The 17,467-nt window shown below is 37.5% G+C and overlaps 1 protein-coding gene across 1 annotated transcript in view; it reads left to right on the top strand.

Annotated features, from left to right (window-relative positions):
* Positions 1-2,642: 2,642 nt before the first annotated feature.
* LOC138029967 (uncharacterized) overlaps positions 2,643-17,467 on the top strand; it is a 45,572-nt gene continuing 30,747 nt past the window's right edge. Inside the window, exons 1-13 of the mRNA XM_068877810.1 lie at positions 2,643-2,890; positions 4,733-4,832; positions 6,322-6,409; positions 6,745-6,844; positions 7,891-7,923; positions 8,023-8,095; positions 9,228-9,302; positions 9,662-9,730; positions 10,034-10,114; positions 12,130-12,232; positions 13,305-13,348; positions 14,274-14,323; positions 16,322-16,420. Coding sequence (XP_068733911.1) covers positions 2,788-2,890; positions 4,733-4,832; positions 6,322-6,409; positions 6,745-6,844; positions 7,891-7,923; positions 8,023-8,095; positions 9,228-9,302; positions 9,662-9,730; positions 10,034-10,114; positions 12,130-12,232; positions 13,305-13,348; positions 14,274-14,323; positions 16,322-16,420 — 1,018 coding nt within the window. The 5' untranslated portion in view covers positions 2,643-2,787. The remainder of the gene's footprint in view (positions 2,891-4,732; positions 4,833-6,321; positions 6,410-6,744; positions 6,845-7,890; positions 7,924-8,022; positions 8,096-9,227; positions 9,303-9,661; positions 9,731-10,033; positions 10,115-12,129; positions 12,233-13,304; positions 13,349-14,273; positions 14,324-16,321; positions 16,421-17,467) is intronic.

Below are 17,467 nucleotides of genomic sequence, written 5' to 3'. Positions count from 1 at the left end.
TTTTCCCGTCACGGTTAAGTTACATGAAAAACAAAGAAACGTCCCTCGTTAAAAATGAAAGTCTTCTTTTTTGCTTTTTGGTGTTCTCTGTGTTACATCGCCAGAAATTTCGAATCGACATGCGCAGTTACGACGTGACACTTAGAAAAATTCAAGCTCTAATGTCGCTTCCCGATTACAAAAGACATAAGGGATATTTTTTGTTAATCAGTTTACTGAAAAGATTTTAAAATGATCGGTCTTGGGGGTATATACTTTTGATCGCATACCGTCGATCTTTGTTTGTAAACATTAGTTGTCATTAGAACCCTGAATCTCGGTTCGGTTTTCGAGATTTTAAGAGCATACATTTTGCGACCTTACTTAAAGGGTCAAAGAAGCAGAATCTGGTAGGTTTATCATTTTATAAGTGGTTTTTTTGGCCATATTCGTCCACAGAAGCCCTCAGGCTGGCATCATTTAGCCGGAATGTGGGTAACGACAACCCTTTAAAAGAAGATAGAGGTGACAGATGGTTTCATGCAGACTGGGACGCCTAAAATGCTCTGTTGTAAACATGGAGGTTCAGGAGTGAAGTTGTCTCTCTGGCCTTTCTGTGGACGAATTCCAGGCCCTACTCACACAATCTGGGCAAGTTTTGAAAGCTAAAACCTTGAATCGATGCGGTATTTTGCTGGTAGGACTGGGTGACCCGACACTTATGAAAAAAACTATTAAATGAGAATCGGGAGTCTTCCCTTGTCATAGAATGGTAGAATTACCCAGAATTCGTTTTGGACATGAGCGAGGCAACTGGCCCTCATCGAATGGCTGAAGCGCGGCCAGAGGAAAAGATTTATAGCCAGATACTCTGGAGTAGGCCTGGAGTGTGCTGTTAACGTAGAGTTTGGATTTCTGAACAAGTTTTTATCATAGAAAATTCGCGAGAAAGTTGTGCTTTCATTTCGCCGTAATCCTCGGGTCAAAGAAACGGTATAATGTAAATAAGAGAATAACGAGATTTACATTTTCAGATCACCTGTCCTCTTACTACTAAAGTCAAACTCTACATCTCTATGCAACAAGCGCAGTCAAAATTTCCTTATATTACTTTATAAAAGTATGTTGTTGTTTTTTTGGAAAAAGAAGGGTTTTTCTGTTTAATATATGAAAAATACGGTTTCTCTCCAGTCCTCTTCTTACGCACGATCTTCGCGAAAATTACATTCTGTCCCTCAATAAACCTAGAACAACCCGTTATGGTCTTAGTTATTTTCTCTTACGTATCAGCTAAGTTGCGGAATGCGCTACCTAATTTTATCCGTACCTATGAGTTTACTGGTTTTAAAAGAGAATCCAGAGCCGCATTTTGTACAGCGGCTTTTCTTTTTATTGAATATATCTTTAAATATTATGTATTTAGTGTGTATCTGTATATGATATGTATTTTAGCTGCAAATATAATGTGTCGAAGACATTAGCTCCTGTAGTTATTTTGAAATTCGAGACGAAATAGAGTTTATGCATGTATGTATGTTACCTTTCGTAGGGCGCGTGCGCACACTTTGTAATCTGCGACTCCAGTGCTTACCATATGACAGAGAAAATGACTTTTCCCTTGAATATATAAGCCATCTAATTCTTACGCTATATTGACAAGGGCGGTTTAGAGCTGTGAGTAGGCGTGGGATTTGTCACATATGGTTTAGGGGCCGACATATCTCTCCCTCAATGCCGTACCGGGAGGCAAGGTCGGTAGCAGAAAGCAGCGAAGGGCCAACTGCGTCCAAAAGCGATCGCACGGGCCGAAATCCCGGGATGACTCGTTTGGTACGACGCTCCAGCGCCGGTTTCTGGAGGTACTGCGTTTTTCTCTCTTGTTCAAACATTCCGTCAGCGCATGCGTAAATGTTCTGTGGCTCTCCGATACCTAGGCCGCCAAAACATTATATAAGAGTTATGTACTCGAATGCGCCTTCATATGTTGACGAAAATATTGATCAGGTGTACATTGGTCACGAAAAAGAAAAGAAACGAGCATATAATCAACGAATGATACAAATGGAAAAGGGCACATTCACTCCTCAGGGGATGTTGGTATTAAATGAAGCTTCTAGACATCACAAGCGAATTGCCTTTCTGATAGCTGAGAAAAGAAGAGAAAGCTATGTTGATGACCTGAACTGCATTAGAACAAGACTCAGATTCTGTTTATTGAATTAGGGAAGTTCGAGGAAAGAGATTGAAAGAAAGTACAACACCAATTTCTTCTCTCTCATTCACTTTGATTGATTTTGACAATCTAGGATACCGGTAACTAAAGTGGGCAGACAATACTAATTGAGAGCATGTAAAGCGACATATGTAGCAACTATTCACATACTCACTGTAATATTTATTTATTTGTTCTAAGGGTTTGTATAATATATATGTATTTAAGAATGTAAAGACAGAACCCAGTTTCTTTAAACTCAGTCATAGGATATACCTGTAATGTTTCTTTTTTCTTTTTTATTATTACCCACTAATGTCGCAGTTGAAGCAGTAACCTCGAGCACATGGCTAATTTCCATTTTTATCCCTCTCTACCCCTCCACAGGAGCCTTTTTTTGATCACATAGGTCCCCTAAGTAACAGGGTTTTCGTGCTCAGGCCATCTCTCGTTTCCTTGGCAACATGGCGGGCGGTTGACTGCACTTTTGCTTCCCTTCACGTAAAACGTGTTTTTCCAAGTTAAAGATGCAACGAAAATGTATAAAAACTCCTCAATAGATCTTTTAATGACAGACGTCTGAATCGCCGTTGAAAATGGCGATGGAAAGGCTTGCGGTTATCAAAGACTCTCACAATAAAGCGATAACTGCGCTCACTTACAACCCAATGAAACATGAAGTTCTCGTGGGATTTGAAGGTACTGTAGATTCCAAAAACAGTCGGCTTCAATTCATGCCTTAATGACATTTCTAATTGCAATTTGTCAGTCAATCAAAGCTGTTGTTATTGTTGACAAACACAGGTTTTTTGTAATGTTTGCACCGAAAATGTAGGCAAAGATTTTATAGCCGCGCATGATCCTGTTGACTTATTGTAAGTTTAAATGTTAAGGCATCAATAATTATTCCGAAACAATTTACTGTTAGACTATTACACTGTAATTAATTTTCATTTTAGCAGGTACAGTCTGTGTTTGTAAAACGGCGGGTCCAATCTGCAGGTCACAGGTCACAGGTTGCAGGTCATTGTTTCACTAATACAGAAAGTATCCTAAACATTCTTAAAAGCTAACCTTAGGCCTAATATTAGGCTTAAACAAAGTTTTTAGGCCTAAGAAGTGAACAGCAGAAAATTTTATAACTATTAAACTTGAGGGAACAAGGTTTTTTCTAAATTGCAATAGTGAACAACTTTTTCTTTGCGGATTCAAGAATTTTTACGTCCACACGTAACATTTCAAATGGAATTTGTCCGTCCAGACGTTACTGGATTTGTTCTAGTATCCAGGACAGCTCTGTGACTATTGTCAATAAAGCATGCACCATCAGGTGTGCAAGTTGGCAACAAGAGAAGCGACAACATTTCATTCAGCAACCATGTTGAATATTTACACGGCAAAGACTGGATCTGAGTTTGTAACTCATCGGATTAAATAAAAAAAATATCCTTATATAATTATGTGGATGGGGCCTTAGAGATTCAAAATTGAAGAAACAAATAAAAGTATAGTTTTAAAATATATTAGAGAATGTGACAAAATTTAGTGGTTCATAAAACATACTTCAAAGACTCAAATTTTCCAATCTTTTTACTCACTAAGGCTGTTAAATACGTGTACTGTGAGGCAAGGGAATCTCTTCAAACAAATTAACAGTTTGAGCTGGATGGCAATGCTTTTGACTAGTATTTAAATGTCTTCTTTGCATCTTGATGTAAAGCCATCACTGACTTATTTGCGGTAGATTTGCATGGTTGGAGGTACAGGCATAAATTATTTTCTCTGATACATACATGTAATATAAAATTCCATTGCTTGATTACTAATCAAACATCTACTGTTTCTGATTTCTCTTGAGGCCAGTCTATCTCAGATTATTTTGGTTTGTGCGGTGTTGAAACCATTATAATTATAACAATAATTATTATACACTTTTATTAAAAGATCATGCCTTCCAGTCCGACTTACTACGATTCTCAGTCGAGTATGACACTAGGGAAGTTTGGTGACAAAATTTCAGCGTTAAGGTTACGATGTTGTCAAGGGCAACTTGCTTCGTTTCCAAGGGTAACTTTTCGGAGTCTTACGGTCATTTAACCGGTGACGGTCGCTAGTTTGAATTTAACCGTTACCATTTGTAGATTTTGGCGGGTTCATCGCTCGTGACGTCAAGGCCCTGATAGGTACTCTTGGAAATGAAGGAAGTTGCCCCTGACAACATGGTAACTTTGACGCTGAAACTTTGTCAGCAAACTTCCCTAGTGTCATACTCAACTGAGAGTCGTAGTACAGAAAAGGGATTATTATTGTGGTCTCAGGCTTATGCTTGCATGATCTTTATTTTTTTGGGTGAAATTGAAACCCATTGTATTGCAGTCAGTGCCTCTTCCGTTGGCAGTTGCTTTCAACTGGGACTGCCTCAAAGGCTTCAAGGTCCTTTCTGGTATCTATGAGCGGTGTAATAAGGCTTCCATCCTTATACATGTAGTGATGTCACATGTAGTCATCTTTACTAGTTACACTTTTTGACAATCTCAACAGATGGAATTATAAAAGTGTGGGATTATTCAACGGGTGAGCCAGGAAAGCTACTTCGTACAGCTCGAGAACATGATGGATGGGTCACAAGCTTTCTGTTTTGGTTAGTGAAAGAATATTCAATGTCTGCAGCAGGCTGACAGTTTGTTGGGTTATCAAGTACTGGGTTAATAATACAGTAATAGTAGTTATTATCCCTTGAGATATCCTGGCCGGTATTGAATTAGGCTTGCAATAAAATAATAATATTATTGGTTTAACTTGTTTACATGTAACTCCACTTGTCTTAAGAGTTAAATACAAATGAATAAAAGGATTACAGATGCAACCAGTCACACGCACCCCCTCTATGACCTTTTTTCATTTTTCGGAACGTTACATTTTGGTGGACATCAATCAAATGAATTCGACTGTCGCCAAGTCAAAACAAGACTATTGTCATGGAGGGATGATTTTGAAGGGATGAGGTTTGATTGATTTTCACCCAAAGTTTTAGACCAAAGTAATTATTTTGGCCAATCAAAAAGGACAGTCCAGACAATCAAAACTCGAATCAAAACTCTAAGTAATTACACGTAGCTGACACAAAGCACTGGAAAATGCATGTGCGAGCCACAATTGGTTTTCGTTTCACTTGTGATTGGTTGAAAAAGTGGTGTGACAACTTTGAACCAATCACTGAGTCAAGTAATGCTAAACCAAAGCAATTTGCTATTAATTACTTTCCACGCTCAATTGAAAATCGCTCTATCCCACCTTGATTGACCAATGACCAACAAAAGAGATGGCTTCAGGTGACGATCGTGAAGTAAAGCCACGTGCTCGGGAGCAGACAACAAATGAAAATGGCGAGCTTGAAAAATTCATTCTTGTGAGTCTGCTTACACTGCATTTTCCTTGAGATGTTTAAACAGGAATGCAGAGGAAATTTCAAAGATTCCGACAGGAATCAATTCTAGCTTCACATTTATGTGAATTTCACAATGATGAATTCCTCTACATTTGCGGCGACAGTCCTACAAATGGTTTGGGTGGAAAAAGCCATTCTCATCACTACAGTGTACCTTGATAAACATTTCTTTGACTGGGATTTTTGGGTAGCAAAAGGGTTTCGTCTGATATTTATTCTGATTGCTATCATGCGACTAGTCTTCGTGCAAACGTAGTAAAAAATCAACATCGAATAATTCCCGAGATTTGACCGTGCATTGCCCTGAAAAATTTTTGTCTTGTTGCGACTTTTGTATATATCACCTTCTTTCTGAGATGTTGCCGCAAAGAAGTTCTTGTGGTCATGATTTTTAAACAGAGATAAGTTCTTACGGTGCATGTCAACTTTTAACCGTAAAGAAGTTCTTGTCACTGGTAGGATTGTGGCGCAAGGAGCCGCAAGAAGCCGCAAGAAGCCGCAGGAAGTTGCTGGCTTGCGGACGCAAAAAGAAGTTCTTGCGCATGCATTATTTTTGGGCTGTACTGTGAGTATTATGTACTGTGAGTATTAGTCATTTGTCAATCAAGGTGGGATAGAGGTAGTATTCTAAAAAAATAAGATTATTGATTTAAAACATGTTTTTGTGGTCTTTTAATGACAGGGGAGATGCCAAGCTTCTCTTTTCAGCTGCTAACGATGGCACTATTATTGCCTGGGGATCTGGTGGAGCTGTTCATGATAAAATTCCAGTAAGTAATGTGTTTACCTATTATACTCACAGGTCCTGTAGCCAACACAGTTCAGAACAGCAATGAAGTTTACATTTACTGACCTGTTATTATTTTCAAGAAACAGCTTCACATTACATGGGATTTGAAACTGTGTGGACGTGATCACAGAATATACTGTATAAAGCCAGCTTACAGTATTTGTTCTCAGTATGCACAATAGATTAGTATATCATTATTAATATCAAAGAGGTTGTTTTTTTGTGTGGATAATTTCGCAAAGCAATTACCAATCTTTAGAATGCCAAAGTATTAAATTATTGTGCCAGTAACTGTGGTCTTTTGTTATATTTTAGATTGGTTCTCCTGTGTATTGCATGTCTTGGAATGTCAGAAGAAATCAAATAGTTGCAGCAGTAGGGTGTACAGTACAAGTGTTCAACATGAGAGATCCAAGTAAGAAAATAATCTTAATTAAGAATTTACTAAAATCAATAATTTAACTGCTCCAGGACCTTTTGTCTCTTGGGCATAATTTAAGTCAAAATAATGTTCTCCATTACCAGGCTGTTGTACAGTAACGAACATCCCTCACCAAAACCACAATGAAAATACTTAATTTACCATTATCAGAGCTTGAAAACAAGAGTTTAAATTGAGAGTTGCAATACGGATCTGAAACAACTCTAACACAAACGGCCTAATGTACCAATCAAGTGATTGCAAGCAAATTGCACAAAGCTGGAGTGGGAAAATTTGTGTTTGTATGTGCGAGTATTACATCTATGGTAATTGGTTGAAAAAGTGGCCAGTCAAACTTCAATCACTCAAAGTAATCATGTAACAACTTTTGACACTTAATAATTATTACCCTATTGACTCCTGGGGGTTCCCCATTGACGAGTAAAATCGTCTGGCGTAATACGAAGTATGGCCGGAACGTAGACCTTTAAAGGGATTACCTTCACTCTTACCACAGAATAAGTCTAAACTGAAGGAAACAAATTTGTTTGATTTTTTTCCTAAAAAATGTTTGTATCAGGAAAATTGAATTTTAGAATCACTGATATTCACTTTCAAACTTCCTGGGTGTGGCCATCTTGAATAATAAATATGGTGTGTTACATTTATAACCTTTTGTATGATAACAATAGGTGAGCTGTAACACTTCACCTTTATTCAAGATGGTGGCACTTATCAAATTTAAAAACAAAAGCATGCTGTTTTGGAAACACAGTGCATGTAGTATTTCTGAACAGAAATATTTTCTTTGAACATTTTAATACAAATTTGTCTGCAGAGGTTACATGTATTTCCTGTTATTTACAGTGATTCAGTTATTTTTGTTGGTGTGGAGGTTCCCTTTTAAGAAATCTATTATTGTTGCATTGCAGAAGGCTCTGCACTGATTCTTAAAGGGAAATTTGCTTGTTATCATATCTGGTATTACTAATGTTCCTTATTTGCACCAAAGATGTTTGACCCTGTACGTTTTTTGTTAGGCAGAGAAATTGGGCATGTGATCGACACTAAAGGTGGGTTTTAATGATTACTACCATGCAAAGACACAGTCTTTTTCATTTCCTTCTAAAATTACAAAGTAAATAATAATTCCAATACACTCCTTTTTTCAGCCTTTGTTTCTAAAGAGCACACAGATATTGTCAAGTGCATTGTTTGTTATGAATCAAGAGTTTACAGTGGAGGGTAAGATGAAGTATTTACAGTTTACTCCTGATAATTTGAACCTTCAAGAGAAATTGAAAAGTGTTCTATTTATCGGGAGTTACATGTACATAAATGAAGCAGCAAATCTTTATTAACTAAAGATACAGGCACTGTAGTAGTACCCTCAACCCACTGGATGTAAAAAGGCCAGAGATTACACGGCTGCTTCAAAATAAATAAAAATGTTTTGGACTGCGACACACTGTTTATTTGATGTGTCACGTATTGACACAGGTGGTTTGATCACATGGGTTATTGAGAGTAAAAATACATAGAAAATCACCTGAAGGGAAACAAAAAATTAATTGCTTCAAGTTAGCAGGAGTACTGGTTCCAGTTTGCGAGGGTTCGAGTTACCGGGATTTGACTGTATTTAATTTATTACTGATTCAGTAGGGTTAACCATTAGCGTGAGGATTAAATTGCAAATTATGCAAAGAAAAAACAAACATCATATCTTACTAACCTTGTTTTCTAGGTCCATACTGTAAATTACGGACCCTTGTTTTTCCCCTTAGATTTATGGCCCGCATACTCTTCGCGCTCTAAGAGGAAAAATGCGGGCTGTAATTTACAGTATGGCCCTCAAACTCAGTTAATAAGAGGTACCGGTATATGTTGTTTGTGGTTGCCTGATTTTCCTGGTCACTGAATCAATCAATCAATCAATCCTATTTTGATCCGGGTTTATCCCCGTAAACGGGGGTGGCCGGATTTACTGGACATCGTTTTCATCTAAGCGTAGACATGTGACGGGAAAACGTGCTCTAAGTGGCTGCAAACGTGACAAGTCTTGTGTTCAATCATTCGAAGTTTGAGAGATGCAAGCTTTCCTAGAATGACAGCAAGACTGGACATTGAAGACTTTTTCTTGGAAATTGACCCTAATCTGATAAAGTATGCTTCAAATACTTTTGAACTATTGCGCGCAAAAGTTTCAACAGTCTGTTTACTTAATGGCTGCCAAACTCAAACTTCAAAGAACTTGTTTTCCCATCATGTTTCCACGCTTAGATGGAAACGACGGTACCCCACTTTGTGGTACAGCACCTTTAAACTACATGTAATTCAAATTTTTCAAAAATGAATTTACATTAACTTTTTCTTCCAGATATGATCAAAAGTTTATTGTATATGACTCAACATTTTCATACAAAGGGAACAAGACTTTGTCACTTGTAACAAAGTAAGCCTGACATATGCACTCTATTTCTTTCATTTCTTTGTCAACTAATGCTTCATTTTCCCTTATAATATTATTATCATTGATATTCTTGTGATTGTTTACAATCAATTTATTTCTTTTAAAGTTTCGTTGTTTTACATGTACATTATGGTCAAGAACATATTAATTATGAGACAATGAATTTAAACTAATACAACTGGTACTGCAATAGCCAAACATTTTCACCAGCCAATAAAATAAATCGGTTGGCTAACAGGTTGAAGTATGTACATGTACTTGTCAATGGGAGACCCCTTTTGGACTAAAGGGCGAAGTGTCATCATAATTATTTTTTGATCTTCCTCTGTCTTGAATTTCAGGGTAAATAAAGCTCACGATGCTGGCATAATTTGTATGTGTCTTGCTCGGGACTCTGATAACAATACATGGTCAGTACAGTACTTACTTGAAATAACATGATTAATTAATGTACTGGATTCCAGGTTTTTCGTTACATCTACTTCACATGTAAAATGGTATCATTAACTTGTAAACAACAGATTTGTTTATTTATTTATATGACAACTTTATTTGTAAGTGATGACAATATAATGCAAGATGAACTATTTTAGACATCACATACACCTGTACATGTATATTGTAAAGTCAACCTGCACTAAATCAAATCAAGTTTTATGTGGAAATTATCTTTAACTGTTTACTTGATAATGTGTGCATGATCTCCTTTGTAGGGTACTCACGGGTGCATTTGACAAAGTTGTTAAAGTTTGGTCTCAAGATGGACAAGTAATGCACAAGTTTGATGGATTCAGGTATCATTATTATCTGTTCTCTAAATAGAACTTTCCACCAGCTTTTATTTCAACTTTCAAAACTACTGGAGCTTCCTTTAATTATGGAACAAGGACAAGAGATCTCCTCGTAGAAAGAGAAATTCAGAATTCCACTTCATTGATGAATTCATAATTTCTTTTTCTCACTGGAATGAAAATGCATGTCGTAGCCTGTTCTATTCTTTCTATCAAATTTGGCGGGCTGGGCTTGAACATGAGGCACAAAACCTGCAGCAATAAATTAAAGGGTATTTTTCCAAGTGCTGGAAATACAGATTCATATGCTGACACCTATTTATACCTCGGCGGGTCTAATTTGCAGGTCGCAGGTCGCGGGTTGCTGGTCATTGTTTCACTAATACGGAAAGTATCCTTAACATTCATAAAATCTAACCTTAGGGCTAAAAACTTTTGTTTAGGCCTAATTAGGCCTAAGGTTAGCTTTTAAGAATGTTTAGGATACTTTCTGTATTGGTGAAACAATGACCTGCAACCTGCGACCTGCAAATTAGACCCGCCGTTTATACCTATATTGTTTTTACCCATTCACTCCTCAGGCATCCTACATAGGATGCTCCCAGTTGACGTTTAACATTAATGAGCGTATATTAACCCTTTGACTCCATACCGGCCGAAACCGGCCAGTATTTTAATCTGTCTAACGCCAGACGATTTTACTCGTCAACGGGGAACCTCTTGGAGTCAATGGTTTAAGGGCCCACAGATGGATTTTTCACGCATTGCTAAGGAAGTGAAATGTTACTTCCGGTAACTGACGTCATCATATCATAAACTGACAAGAAAACCCACTCACAAGCTAAAGTCACCGCACAAACTGTTGTTTCCATCGAAGGTTTTTCCTCGCCTTTCCTCGCGCTCGTTCTCAGATCAACTGCGCATGCGTAAACGAGCTTACTTCCGGTTTGAGAAAAAAGCTAAATTTCCGGCGGTTTTAAATTGAATTAATATTTTTTTTGCATGGCACGTTTCACCCCCAAATACAGAATATAGCTAAGCATTGATTTTTTAAAATCATCTTTTTTGAAAAAGTTATGGGTATTTCAGTATCGTTAATGTCTTTAAAAAGAACATTTTTCAAAATAAAAAGAAAACCATGCTTGGCTGGATGCAAAAAACGAATACAAATTATCAAACCATTGATTAAATACCCAAATTGCGTTGCACGGAGACAAATTTAGAGTTTTCTTTTATTGGTCACGTGACCATGGGCGTGGTATGATGACGTCATATTTAGGGTCATTGGCTTACAAAAGTTGGAAACTGACCAAAATAATGCCAAATTCTCTCAAATTACTTATATAACCATTACATCCTTAGCAACGCACCCCAAAAAATACGTCAGTGGGCCCTTAAGGAGTCATGTTAGCTTTAGATCACCCCTGAAGAAGACACTAGGCAGGAATGTCAAATTGTCAGGTCTTGAATGATATCGTAACGTTTTGAGTTGCATTCATTTTAAAGCCGGAGTAGCATGAAACTGATGTCTGATTGTCCACTTGGCTGCTTTATTGAGTTGTATAGAGCAGCTTTTGTACGTGTATGACCTTGTAAAAAGTGTTCGCAATTAATTTGTTTCATGGACCAATGTTTGGCAAGATTGAAACAAAGCTTCTCCTTATTCCCGCCAAGGAAACTCCAAATTAATTAAATTAATGGGCAGTATACAGTTCGATTGCCCAGTCACATTACTGCATTTCAAATGACGTCAAAACGAAATGCCGATTGCTTTCCAGAAAGTCCATGGAGAGATGATGTTGTATGCATCCGTGTTCACAAAGCCAATGAAAATTCATGCTCGTTTGTTTTTGTTTGATATTAAGCCAAATAAATGTTTTGCATTTTTGTTTAGGTTCTGTTTTTACGATTTATTTTTCAAGGTCATATGAAAGTCGTTCTAATCATTCGTATTATGTATTTTGTGGGAGTGGCTCAAGGTGCAGCATTGTAACTTCTTATTTTCCTCGTTTTTACAGTACTGCTGTGACTGGTGTGTGTTATGTAAGACCTACCAGAACAATCTGGGTTGCAGCTGGCACACAGGAAGCAAATATGTATGACCCTAAATCTGGAGAAAATGTGAGTAACAACTAATCAATAGTTATTTCTAATATGGTTTGTGCATATTGACCTTTTTATGGTGCTTCATCAATAGTTACAGTTATTTCCCATAATCTTTTCATTGGGCCGTGTCACATGATTTTAGTCTTAATTTGATAACTAAAAGATGTCTTTGTATCAACAGACACCATGTTTTCTTTGGGACAACCATATTAGTTAACCTTTTTGACCCAAGAGGGGCTGACCCCCATCAACAAGTAAATTGGCCCTCTTAGCTTATAATAATTATTATAGGAAGCAAGGAGTTAACGTATTGACTCCTGATCCACCATCCCCATTCACAAAGTAAAAACAATGGTCTGTGCCGCTGGCCTCTCAGAACCCCCACCCCTTTTAATGTAGTCTACTTTATGTCCAAGTAAGACATTTATAAACTCTATTATAGTCAAGCTATGTGACCTATGTTATCCACACGACTGAAATTAACATTTGAATTCGTCTTTGGAGCTTCCGAGATTTGAATGGAATCTTGAAGATTTTTCTGAAAGTTGCGACAAAAAATGCACAATAACAGTTACTGAACAATAATTCATCAACGCTTGAAATAGATGGTTTTCAACTGATGTCACAGCAGCCATGTTGGTGTACAGAACAATAGCGGAAAAAGTCTTTTGGGAATTTGACTCTATTATAATGCAAAACACGAGCCTTAATTTGCTATTGTTTTGTACACAAACATTGCCGTCTCATCATGTGATTGAAAACCATCTGTAGTTTTCACTTTTCAAACAATGTTCACAGCTAACTACTGTATTTTCCATATATTAAGGAAGATATCCATGGTAATTCAAGATTTCTAGGGTATAGTTCAAAACTGGCATGCAGATTTGAATATGGTGCAGTTCAAATTTCAAAACTACAGGTCACACGTGACATAGCTTGACTGTAAGCCTCATTCCTAGGAGTCAGTGGGTTAAAGTTTGAGTTTTATCACCAGTGAAAGGAATTAATTTTAATTAAGTTTTGCATTCTCCATTAACAAGTTAATATAATAAATAAATATAAATAATAATTACTCTTCTATCTTCAGGTGACAGATTTTATTGGGACTTTCCAAGGTGAAGGAAACAGTGGGTAAGCTGTTTGCCTGCAAATTATTAGTCGAAGTACCTAAACAATAATAATCCACTACAATACCTTAATTTCTGCAGTTATCAGATATGGATCAGGGTGCAAAGTTTTTTTGCGCTAAATCGCTGCAAATTGAAAATGTTGCAAAAGTTTAAAAAAAAAGGCAACAGTTACATGTACTTGTAATCACCTTCCCAAGATGACAAATATGTAATGAAAATATAAACTATGAAGAAAATGGATTCACTAAGACAAAAGTGTGCATATGCACAGTGAAAGTGGATTTTACTATCCAGTGGAAGAAAGCTCCAATGAAATGACAGCTTTCAAACGAACAGAACATTTTTTTAAAAAACATTAGTTATTTGCCAGTCTTGGTCAGTATAGGAAAAAACTCTAACCCAGTAGTCTTGAGGAGGCGGGCCTCAGCTTGTCCATACTCAAGACCTCGGGCACGTTTTTTTTCCCCATACAGACCTCCCTTATGGTAAATAACATTATTATACGTGTTTGAGTTCATTTGATGTGGCATTTTGCAGTTATGGACAAATTTTTAATATTGGTCGGGCCTTTCTATTGGATTCCAGCTGTCCAGCTGTAATACTTTTCCAACTTGCACCAAGAATGCAACATTGTTATGTCCATTTACTTTGTAAGTGTCAACATTGGTTTTTTTGTTTCCTTCCTCGATCTTTTCACTTTCCAAAATTGTGGTAAAACAAATTCCTTGTGTTTTCTCTGATGCCTGACTTTCTCAGAGACTCAAAATAAATTATATTTGCATTCAAAAAGTCAAAAGAGCGTTGTGTGATCTAAAATACCATTCTCCTAAATCCTGATTTTGTTTTTTGACATATTTCTCTTGATTTCTAATTTTATTTTGTGTTTATTGACATATTTCTCTTGATTTCTAATTGTATTTCTTCAGATTTCCCTTGGTGATGTTTCATTATGTTTCTGATTTGGGACAAGTCATAGGTTCGTTCTCCTGTTGTCAACTAATTTTCTTTTTATGTTAATTAATACTGGGTAGGCCTGCATAGACTGCAGCAATATTTTATACAATCTACATTACCCATTCAAACCTAAAGACACCCCCCTTCCCTCCCCCCCTCCCCCTCAATTGACGAGTGAAATCTATAAGGCTCGCTTTCAGGTGGGAAGGGTTAATTAGGCACGAGTTAAAGGCTTTTGAAAAAACTGCATACCTTGCAAATGCCAATTTTGCAACGTTTTTGTGAAGTTGCACCCTATTTTCACAAACAGTAATAATGGGCATGTACTAAAACCAGGAACACTGGAACTCCGGAACACTCCGGAACACCCTGGAAGTAACCCAAAACCCTCAATTTGGCTAACCCTAGGCCTAGCTAGGCCTTAATTAGGCCTAGGGTTAGCCAAATTGAGGGTTTTGGGTTACTTCAGGGTGTTGCGGAGTGTTACGGTGTTCCTGGTTTTAGTACATGCCATAATAATGGTCCATGGTTCTCTTTGAATTATTGGGTGGGGATCATTGAACTCTGGAGTAGCCCATACAAGACCATGTCCTGAACATATTGCATTAAATTGCAAACCAACTCAGTCACTGTTGTTTTAAACCTTGTTTTAAAAAATGCCCTCATTACATTATTTAGGGAGGCAGTGCAGCCTATTGGTTTAATAGAGTGCTTGCCTGAGATCCAGAGATCCCGGGTTCAAGACCCCTTCTGACCACAACTGAATTTGATCCCTGTAGTCCCTGGTTCAACTTCTCGGCTGCACTTGTAAATTATAGCCAACTGGTTTGCCTCCAGCCAGTTGGGATTCTTAACAATTATTGTTGTTCTATTCTGTTGATTCATTTGTTGTTTCATTGGCCATTAAAATCCCCTATGGGGAGTGGTCAATTAAGTATATTGTATATACTGTGTATACATGTATGTTATTTGCTGGCTGGGAGGTCTGTTTTTGGGAAAAACTGTGCCAGAGGTCACAGAACAATAGCGCACAGTTTCTCCCAATACTGACCGGCCAGGGCTGGCGAATAACATTTTTATTTTTTTCTATGGGATTGCTGTGAAAGGGCCTAAAATGTCCTTTACGTGACAGAAATTCATGTTAACGAAAAAGGAGCGCACGGCATGAAATAAAGTTGTCAGAGTAATGAGCTTCAAATCAAAGCCATACACATTCACATTTTATTCACACATTCAAATTTACATTTAAGATCGTTTGACACTTTGATGCTGTTGCAAAAAGCTTGAAAAGTTGTTAAAGTTGGAAATTTTGAAGGGGTCCTTACTCGGGGTCTGGATGGGAAAATACAGACCACTGAGAAGCTGGAGAAAAAAAATAAATAGATAATCTCTCTGTGTTGGTCTTTATTGGTTGATGTATTATCTTTAATACAGCTTGATGTATTCCTCCTAGGTGGTACTGCAAACTTGGTGAAAATCACACTTATCACAGAAATAAAATACAAGTTACTTGTCAACGGGCGAAGGGACAACTGAAAATCAGAGTCCTAGGCTGAATTCAAACCTACAACCTGATTTTTCGGTTGCCCTTTTGCTCATTGCCAAGCAATGTGTATTCCATCCCTTTTACAAGCACATTACACCTTTAATACCATCATGTCATGTATTGATTTTTGTAAAACCTGAGGTGCATGATTTTGTAAAGCAGACCAGTGAAACACTTTATCTAATCTGAGGACCTAGAAACACGACCAAGCTCTGCTTAGGACTTTCCATTCGCCCATTGCCTTTCCTTTCGCTCCATTGCCTAGCAACTTGTATGAATTCTTTCCTTTCTCACAGGCACCTAATACACCTTTCCATCACTTCATGTATTTGTAGATGCAAATAGCTTGATTTTGGAGAAAATTCACCGATTTTGTATGCAAGAAAATGTAAGGGCAATTAACATATTAAAAAACACTATTTTGTTCTCTTTTTTCAAGCCTTATTTCTCTTTGTCATTTAACTGACTTTCCAGGTACCAACAGCAGGCGCCATTTAATATTTTGGAAATACAATTCATCTGGCTGCTTGACAACATTGAAGAACAAGTGTGCTATGGAATCACTGACATACAGTAAGTTTTATGTGAGATACATGGGAGGTCTTCCCAGAGATACGTGTTTGCCTCGACTATTCTTTAGGATGGTTTAGCAAGCAATTGGTATAGGCCTGTATGTACACATAAACACAGTGGCAGTATAGTATAAGTACAACCTCAGTTTTTCAATGATTGGTGCAGGTTTCACTGTCCAGCTCTTAATTAAGACACAGCTACCTGTAACCACTCTATTTTGTTAACTAAACTATAATAGAGTAATCATATCCTTCACTCCACAAGCAAATTGTCTGCTTTAATGGTTTTTACCAGAAACCCATAAAGGTTGAAACGTGTAACGGCCCCTTGTGTGTTGGGAAACAAGCTTCTGAATATTCGATTTGCTAAGTACCATATTTGGAACAACAAGAGGGAGTGGTTTCCAAATATGATACTTAGCACTGAAACATTCAACCAATCAGTTCGCACTGAATATTCGGAAGCTGTGAACGCGCGTTACACGTTTCAACTCTTATGGGTTTCTGTTTTTACTCATTACCTATATCTATAATCCTTTACGTATGGCCTCCATCAAGGATCTGTCTCAGGGTGTTTATTAGTTTTATGTTATTTCATTCAAGTAGGATAAAATAAAAAGCTATATTTCAATTAATGGTGCTGCCATTAATAATGGAAATAGAACTGAGTGGAGTCCAATTTGGTCTGTAGTCATACAAGTGATTAACAAAATCGGACGACCGCGTAGCGGGAGTCCAATTTGTTTAATCACTCTTATTATATGGCTTGTGTTTGTAGCCGATATAACGCGTGCTCTGATTGGCCACTTGTGACTGAATTGTAGGGCATTATTCTCCCGTAATGCCCACGGGCTGATTACGGGTTTGCAAAAACAAAGCAAAAGGTAATTAAAAAGCCATATAATAAACTACTTGCTAACCGTGCTAGCTCGAGCCGTATTGGGGAATATTGGCCCTCGGTCGTTTTTGTACGGACCTCTCTGCGCTCGGTCCGTACTGCCAGGACCTCAGGCCAATATTCCCCAGTACGGCCCTCGCGCTCGGTTAG

The sequence above is a fragment of the Montipora capricornis genome, chromosome 13 (assembly GCF_036669925.1).
Source record: "Montipora capricornis isolate CH-2021 chromosome 13, ASM3666992v2, whole genome shotgun sequence".
NCBI classification, from domain to species: Eukaryota; Metazoa; Cnidaria; class Anthozoa; order Scleractinia; family Acroporidae; genus Montipora; species Montipora capricornis.
This window is presented reverse-complemented; position numbering and strand designations above follow the sequence as displayed.